This window comes from Chaetura pelagica, unplaced genomic scaffold (assembly GCF_000747805.2).
Source record: "Chaetura pelagica isolate M959 unplaced genomic scaffold, ChaPel_1.0 scaffold425, whole genome shotgun sequence".
NCBI classification, from domain to species: Eukaryota; Metazoa; Chordata; class Aves; order Apodiformes; family Apodidae; genus Chaetura; species Chaetura pelagica.
In genome coordinates, this window is record NW_009953205.1 from 4,322,993 (window position 1) to 4,332,626 (window position 9,634).

Here is a 9,634-nt window from a genome sequence, read left to right on the forward strand (position 1 = left end):
CTGCGGGACCGGGAGCCTGTTGGGGGGACGAGCCTGCAGAAAGGGAGTCACGGTAGCAGCCACCCTGCCCCACTGCCCCGTATATTCCAGAGACACACCGAGAGCTTCCTCCGCTCCCGTCTTTTCACGGTACAAATACTCTTTCTGCTCTCGGGACTCCCGTAACGAGCTCCCTAACAGTCATCAGGTATCGGGAGCAAGATGCGTTTTCAGCAAGGTTTACACAAAATCAGCCCGACCATTATTCACCTGTGCTGCTCTTGAGGCTTTTAAATCGTGTTTCTAACTTCTCTAGGTACAAAGGTAAACAACTGAGGAAGGCTCCTTATCGTAGCATTTCTTTGTCTGTGGTATTATTTGTACAGCTCCACGATGGGCAAGGGTTTTCTGTTAAAAAATAAAGCTGGATGTGGCTGTTAGCCTTGTGCCTCAAGATATTATTTCTAGCATTCTGTGTCTTCTTTAGCAACAGCAGCCTTGAACCATCAGGGATTTTTCAATTATTATTCAATTATTCCGTTACAAAATTCTGGAGCATCTGCTTGCATTATTGAAGCCAACAAAGCATTACTGCAGTGTGGAGAACTGTATCTGATATGCATTGATGTCCTCCCACAGTATAAAAGTTGTAAAGCAGTCTGTTTTAAATCCAGCATGTTTCTATGGCCCATGAAATCCCATGTTACTGCCCTGAAGTATTGAGAATTTCAATATTTTTCCTGTATTAGCATAATAGACAGAAGAGATTTGCTCTCAATAGATGTCTGTCTTCCTATATAGGTGTTAACCATCCACTGAGCTTAGATAATCTAAAGACATAATGCTTATATGGGGGTGAAAAGGCATTTGGATATTTTTTCTGCTTCCTCTTTCAGGAACATAGTTAAATACTGTAAACCACTATAAAACAACCATAAAATACAACTGGCATTTCTCTTTCTTAATTACACCTACATGTGCAAGTGTAATTGCATTTCAGAAATCAGTGATTGCTGCAAATTTGACTATACAGGTTGTTTTCTGAACAGATCTCATGCCAATCTTACATGCCTAACAATATTCAAGAAACATTTTGACAATGCCCTCAGGGACATGGTATGAACTTTGGGGTCATCCTGTTCTGGGGCAGGAGTTGGACTTGGTGATCCAGGCTCCCCAAGGAAGTGCTGAGCCACCATCCCTAGAGACATATACAAAGACAGAGGGGATGCCAGGAGACAGGGTTTAGTGGTGGACGTGGCAGAGTTAAGGTAGTGGTTGGACTTGATCTTGAAGGTCTTTTCTAACTAGAATGATACTGTGATATATAAAAACCACACTACCAGGTAAAATTAACTTCTACAGGAGGGTTTTTGTATTATTAATCTATAAATCGCACAACACCATTAGTCAATGAGTATTCTAAATACGTCACTTTCCATGACTACAGAAACAACATATTCTTACTAAGGATCATGCATTCCCTTTTATCTCTTCACCAGAAGTCTTCATATAGTCTGATTATTACATCTAATCACAAAGAAAAAAGATACCTATAAATAGACACAGATTTAAACCCAAAAATAAACTGTTAAAAATAACATTCAAAGTAAGCCTCCAAATTTTTCAAGTTGCATCTTAAATTCTGCATGAAAACTGTACCTACTGTGGCAGTATTATTTTTTCTCTGTACAAATAGCTTTGTGTGCACAACTGGGCAAGTTCTGCTAAACTATATATCAAGTACAATAAAGCTCAGTAAATTGTGAAGTCATATTTTTTACTAATACTTAGAAACAGTTTAATCTTCTGTTCTTAACAAGGAATGCATATATACATTGTCATCCACAAAGGTTGTCTTTTTTGACTCTATACCTTGGGGCAGAAGCAAGGCCAATTCAAATTTCTTCTATTATACTTGTTCAGAACTACCCTATGTGCTTCCTCAGCTATCAATTAAGGGCTGATTTAAATAACATCTTAATGTTATTGCCTCTCCCATCATGTTAAGCAAAACTTGTAATAGTTTCATCCTGAATCCCATCATCTCACATGGATAATTTGCTCTCATCCAGATCTACCAGGTAATAGTGCTGAGTGGAAGCAGTGGTGGACCACAACAGCACTGAGGTTGCAATAGCTGCAGGTTTTGTTGGAGCCCAGCCAATGCCCACCAGCTTTCTCAGTGCTGTATGTAATCTATTGGAGGCCAAGGTGCTCACTGTGTTTTGGTTGTTTAAAGACAAAGCTTTTTCGTCCTGTCTTTGGTTCTCAGTAAGATTTTAAACACACTAGAATCCTTCTTTAATCCTAGCACAGCTTGCAAAATGCAACTGCTCTATGACAATGAAGTATTACAACCCTCTGCTTTGCAAGAAAGAAAAGCAGCTACTTTCTTTATAAAGCCATGTTCCTGATATGCTCTGGAAGTAAATATCTTAAATTTCCTCATATCTGCTATTCTTCCAAAATGTGTTTGCTAAGACATCATTCCTATTCTTCAAACACACTGTTTTGTTTCCATATGCTATTATTTGGTTAAAAAAAAATACAAACACCAAACCAAGTTAAATCCTGACTGTACATTAGTTTTGGACTATTTCAGTTATTGGCTTAACTTAAAAAGCCAAAAATATAATTACATAGTTTCTGTCCTGATAATTCAAGTAGGAGCCAGGACTAGGACAAATTACTGCTACTTCTGAAAAATCGACGTTCCCAGCTTTCTAATGAGGAATTATTTCCAACTCTGGCAGGTTACAGGAATGTGGAATACTATGATTAACTTCCTGTCATTCTGTTCAGCCCCCTCATTTGCATTTTGGCATGATTTTAACAGCTAATTTCTAACAAACAAGTAGTGTTAGGAAGTAATGCTTCCTTCCACACAAAAGTGAGGAATTATGGCCTCCTGTTTCTAAAATCAAAACGCTTAACAATGGTCCAAAAAGCTAAAACCAATACAAAAAAAAAAAAACCCCACCAAAAACCCAAACCACCACACTTTAAAAATCTGTTAATGATTTCATGCTTTTTCTATTGAAACCGATGCAAAGTGCTGACTGTAGAGGCTCCAGTGGCCTTAAAAAAAAGCAAAATCAAGTGTAAATTGGAATTTCATTTTTTACTTAAAAACAGGATGTACTTGCAAACTTTTCTGCTGCACTCAGAAAAAGCTAAGCACCAAACAGTTTGCACCACTAAGCAGTTAAGCAGAAGTAGCTCAAGTAACTTTAGAATAGGATTCGAGAAGCTGCTGTGTTATAACAAGGAAAATGGTGGTATTATGCCTTGCTATTAATACATATACAAGCTTAATACCCAAAATGCTCCCCTACCAGGGTAGCATAACTTCAAAAACATTCGCTCCCTAGTTTTCCTAAGACACAGTTGACCATGACCACTAACATTTTGGCAGAACAAGTTGGTTATAATTACACTAATTTTAAAAATTCAATGTATAAAGTATATCATTGCAGCCAGAGTACAGAACAAGACTGTATTGAAACTGAAGGAGCTATTGAATTATGCATCCCTGTCTAATGAAAAAGCTGAGATTTTCAGCACCTTCCCTAAGGTTTAATTCACAGAGATTAAACAGAAAAAAACTTTTTAAGTTGTTCATAGTCTATGAACCTGTCAGAAATTCACAATATAATTGCAGGAATGGTGAAGAGAATTGATAAACATCTGCAATTATACCAGAAATTGCATATATTCTGTACACATTCACATGCAAAACAGGTTACACATGTATGAGGCACATTCTTATCTGGAGTGAGGAGCTAGAGAAACCTCATTTATACTCTGTACACAATTTGTTGTCAGACATTACAGAAGACAGCAGGACTTTTAATATTAATTTCATAATAGACATTCCTGGAAAGATTTCTACTGAAAAATATACTATATTGATAAGAACAAGAAAATACTAGGTTTAATCTCATCTGATCTATATTTAAGTCAGAAGTATCCAAATGTTCTAGGAATAAGTAATCTCTGGGAAAGATGTATTCAGAATAGCCACATACAGCAGGATCAGTTCTGTCATCTACATGGAAGCCATGTGAAGTTCAAGTCAGTGTATATAAATTTTAATATGGTTTTTGGAACCCCTCATCAACCTAGTTTGCACATGCAGCCTTCTCATCAGTCTCTTGCTGCATGCCACTCGGAGATGAAAAAAGATTTTCAGTATAAAAAGCAAAGCTTCTATTTTAAAAATGAAAGATATTCTTCTGGCAGAAGTTTTGCTGACAGACATACCCAAGGATGGATTTTAAGTAACAGGATATGGAACAAGTGGTAAAATCAAGCAGCCCACAGCTGCTTATACATTTCTAATAAAGGATCAGAAACATTAAATGATTTGAGCAAACCTGGAGGGGACTCTGTCACAGATCCATCCAAGCATGAATTGTTCTGCAGATGATTTTGATCGAAGCAACATGGGAGAACTGCATTTACTTCCTGAATCAGTTAACATGGTTTCTCTGCAGAGATAAGGTCTCCCAATTTGTTTCTTCGGCAATCTTAGAAGAATCCCTACTGGAAACAGCTGGAGTGAGATAAAACTGTTCTGGGAACAGAACTGGGTGCACTCAGATATCCTGCCAGCACACTAACGTTTAACAAGATTTGAATCTTAAAAAGGCACTGGAGTCACTATTAATAAGTGGTGAAACCTGCTTCTGCTATCAAGCTTTTGTGAGTTGGCAACCGCAGCTGCACACTCAGAGTAAGATTTAACAACAGTTAAAATCTGTCTTGCATGATGCACACCATTTCTGTTACTTGATTCGGTGGTGATCCTGCAGTATATTCCAATATGAGGAAATCACCGGAGCTGTTAATAGGCTCAGTTACAGGCAACCACCCTAACTGCTCTTTGATACTTATGTTACCCATCTGTAAATGTCCTGTTGAGACCACAGGAGATTAGAGAATATATACAGACTATGAACTATAAGAGCCTGTGGGATTTGAAAACTGCTGTGTTTTCATCCTCAGCAATATAATTGTTTGCCTAAAAAAAAAAAAAGCAGCAACAGATGCAATCCAGTATTCCTTTTATAAATTAGCAAATGTCACCAAATGCTAAGGAGAGAAAAATCTCATTCCCTGGAATTTACAGTTTGTGTTTCTGAGCTAAAAATTGCTTGAATCAGAGATGCACTTAATTAGCTTTCTGAAAGAAAAGGAGGTGACCATCCACACAGAATTAGATCAAATCCAGAGTGTCTGTTTTCCTACCCCCACTTTACCTTGTCTGTTTGAATTGCAGAAGTTCTTTACAAGGAGATCAAACAATCACTTTGAATTTGTGCAGCGTCTAACATCCTGGGACCCTACACTTGATCAGAGTCCTTAAAAGCATCCAACACACATACAAGTAATGTATGTCATATATATAATCTTGACCAAATAATAGGTTAGGATATGACATCACAAACGTTCCCAGCACATTAATAGCTAACATTAATGTTTAGACATATTGGCGGGGGGAAATGGATGCAAAAGCAGGGATATCATGATTATCAGTTACTGAAAGTAACATTAACAAGGGCAGCGAGGAGCTAGATTTCAGAATCATACATGGAAAGGGGTTCATTTCCATAAGGCAAAACACAGTATATAGTTAAGATCAAGCATTTGTTACTCTCAGCTGTATCTGCCAGAAATAAGCAGGCATCCTGGCAAGCTTCTCTAAAATGCATGACCTGTGTGTTGCAAATTACTGTCTATTTAGACTATATGTACACAAGGTGCTGCCTAATCCAGGGAGCACAGCACAGAGATGAAACTGTAAGTCCTGCTTTAAGCAGTGTCATACTTATCTTTAGGACTCTGACACCACTAAGAATGTGTAATACTCTAAATTATTAAGTCTTTATTTAAAGAAATTGGTGAAATTTTCCCCTCCGTTTCTCAGTCATGCCTGACTGCTCCTCAGTTTGATATTCAGCTTGTCCTGCATGCATAGATCCCCCACTGTCATCACTGAAGACTGACACTGCTCTCAGAGCCACACAGCAAATCTGGTCTGTTTTCTCTGTATGTGAAGATCCCTAGAGCATGTAGAAAAGGCAAAGATATACCATAGGGAACTCAAAGCAGTACTATATACCATGAAATCTACAGAATGCACTTTGCCAGAAAGTACAAGCATTGTCAGATTCGCCACCTAAGCACTGATACCTCAGTGTTGGATTGGCCATCCATTTACTATAAAACTGTATCATGCTCATTTTTAAAGAGCAAAGGGAGCCACTCATTTGTGAACCTCTCCACATGTACAAAAGAAAAATAAAAAATGGTTGCGTATTGAGTAATCAGCCTAGATTAATGTCAGAGAATTTTAAGAAATGCCATAAAAGAAAATCTTGGCTCCTGCAAACAATGCAGTTTATTAGACAAATTCAGGGAATCCTTTATATTGTTTCATAAGCCTAGTTCAACAACAGAATAGCAGTAAGAATTTGCAATGTAAGGTTAGTATCTTCACCCTTAAAAATTGATACAGCTGTCTGCAGGCTATGTGATCTAAAATATTTCATGCAAAGAAGTGAAGAAAATGAAAAATCAATTCTTTTAAAAACAGAGCAAAGCTTGTTGCTTTTTCCTAATTTCTATGTGATGTTCACACAGCTTTAAACATTAGAACAAAGATATGCACCGTAACTCATGAAACAAAGGTCTGTAGCAAATAGCAGATTAATAAGTGCCTCCTAATCTGTCTGCCTCAGTGGCTGTGCTGCTGTTAGTTTAATGATAGTCTCTTCTACAGTTTACATATCGTGAAGTAGAAGCTCAGTATAAAGTGCAGAAGCACTAACCTCTATTATATTTGCAAGTAATAGCAAGTTTATAAGGTCAGTCTCCTATATTTCAGTATCCTCTTGAAAAATTCTCACAAAACTCCCCTGTTAAAAGCCAAACAACAAACTCACCCTTCTGTCCCTTTGACAGTCATTGTAGTCATGCAGTGTTTGTGCTGTTGCTTACATTAGCAAGCCATGTTCAGGTGGCATTTTTAGGTACTTGCTACTTCTGCTTCTTGTACCACAATAAAATATGGAGCAAAGGCCAGAATTAATCTTTTACCCATACTGAAGAACAGTCATGTCACTGATATGTAATAGACTTTAAAAGAGGAAAAAAGGATCAGAGGAATACTGTGTCCCAGTGCAAGTTCAAGTGCATTATAACTACTCAGTTTTCAATTTATCAGAAATAACAAGCTCATTCTTCAACCTCCCAAAAGTACTACAAGTCCTTTAGTGAAAGTAGTTCAGTATCTCATGTCTCTTCTAATTGCTGTGTCTGTGCCCCCACATGTAATTTCTGGACAGTGGTTCAGCACTAGCTCGCCTGTGCACCATCCTAGAGGATCTGCCCATTCTCTAGACATTGTCCTTCCTTCTTACTGACTTTTACTGTCCAAATTAGTCTTTGACACTCAAAAATACCTTTCCAGGAAGTGGTATGGATTTAGGACCCCAAGCGATTCCTTTATTGTTTTAAAATGCATACAGAAGTGGGTGAATAGCAGCAGTCTAAAAGGTCTAAAAATATTCTGACTGCTTCTCCCCCACCCTTCCTCTTTTCATCCTGAACATTGATACACCTTGTTTTCAGCCAAAACACTCCTGTTTGCTATCTCCCACTGTGTCATGTAACTGTGTGCAGTTTAAGGCAATGCTACCTCACATGTAGCTCCGGAAGAACAGATACAAGCCTTCTCTGCACCTTTTTGCCAGCTATGTCACAGAGATAAGGACAGCACACATACAGAGTATTAGAGACATGGCTTCTCTTTACCATACTATTATACCCAGGATAAAAGTAGTGGCAGAGGAAGGCCCTTAAATATTTGCTACCTCGGCTGCTTTGAGTACATCTTAAGGGTTTTCAGAGCATCATGACAAGGATGGGCATTGCCAGGGAAAGGCAAAAGGGCAGGGAACAAAGAAAGTAGCCCATACTGAGTAAGATAAATATTCAGCCAACTTTTCTTCTATAATTGCCTGCATATCCACACTGTTCTGCAGGAAACATAACCAGTTCTTTTTCACGAATATATCCCTAGGCTATTTATGAGAACATCACAGGCTTAGTGAAAACCAATCAGATTTTCTCAAGTCCTTTTAGGAGATGTATTTCTGTTTTCATATCATTTCACTAATGATCTGAACATTATTCTTACATTGACTATCTCTATAAGAAAGCACAATCACTATAAGAAACATAGATGCTTACTGATATTTTGAAGGTGAAAGAGGAAAGGAACAGTACACTAACAGTGTTAGCCTAGTTAGATAGCTGTGCTAAAAAAACCCTGAACGAATGAACCAACCCTCAGATTTTTCAGTTACTTGAAGGTGTCTGCATTAGTTTTGTTAGTCATGGAAGTTGTTTTTTTCACTCCTACTTGTGTTTATTTGCTTTAAGAAAAAAAGCCAAAGGCCATCCCACATTTAAAGAAGTGGCAGAAGTTAGAAAGGGACTGCTATATCCTTGCAAAATGGAGGGTGGACATAGCACATCTTTAAGAAAGGTTAATTCAATAGAAGAACATATTGACACATCATTTGCATAGAATTGTGAAAACTGTTTACTTTTATCATTCAAGGCAACTTTGAAGTGTTGCTCCTAAACCAGTGTAGAATAAACAAAGAAAATATATATACAACCTTATAACCACTGTCAAGATACTCTGTTAGGGACAAGTGATCTCAGGAGTACAAATGTCTTCTCAGTTCATGCACTTAATGATTGTTGACTGTGTAGTTTAAACACAACAGCCACAAAAATAAACTGCAAACCATTTTGAAACAAGAGCATCTATATAAAAAATATTAAAAGGAAAAAATAACATCAATCATATGTTAATAAGGATGACAGGGCTTGTTTTGGTTTTTAGTTTATTTTCTGTAAAGACTAGTGAACATATAAAACTTGGAAGACCAGTAATGGATTCTAGATACTTTCATCTGGAGGATGAATTGTCAATCTAGGGTGAGTCAGCAATGACTCATGATTGACACTTTTTATTGGGATAATAACAGCAAGTATATTTTTCAGTATATTAATATTGATGAAAATACAGAATGACTGCAAAGGTGGAAATTGTAAAACTACCTAAGCTTTAACCTACTATCTCATAATCCATCCCTTAAAACCCAAAAACCTCTAGGAACATAACACTTATTTGCAAGACCCATATGGTATTTTAGCACACCCACAGCTGTCAACTCTAAAAGGAAAAAAAAGGTTTCTGGTGAGGAGAGTCTTGCAATGATATACAGTCTGTTTTAATATGGGTAGAGAGAAGAAAGGGCAGCAGAAAAATACATAATAAAACAAATGCCAGATAGACACTTTTGGGGGCAGACTTTGATTCCTTTTGTCTTTCCATAAGATAAAATCTGTGCCAATATTACAGTAGCATCTAGATGAGTTCAGTCAAGATTACCACAGTTCACAGTCTGTACGTGCTCACTGTGGAACTCTCTAAAGGGTTCAAAGTCTGACAGAAACACAGGAAAAATAAGAGAAAATGCCATTTTAGCACGAGTCACTAAAATGCCTGAGCAACAAAAAGGGGAAATGGGGAAAATAAAATCAACTTCTGAAATGTGACAAGAAAATTCCT

General features: G+C 37.5%; 1 protein-coding gene across 1 annotated transcript in view; it reads left to right on the forward strand.

Moving 5' to 3' along the window:
- The window catches only part of NETO2 (neuropilin (NRP) and tolloid (TLL)-like 2), a 28,339-nt gene that overhangs the window by 1,450 nt on the left and 17,255 nt on the right, over positions 1-9,634 (forward strand). Inside the window, exon 2 of the mRNA XM_009997480.1 lies at positions 7,332-7,367. Coding sequence (XP_009995782.1) covers positions 7,332-7,367 — 36 coding nt within the window. The remainder of the gene's footprint in view (positions 1-7,331; positions 7,368-9,634) is intronic.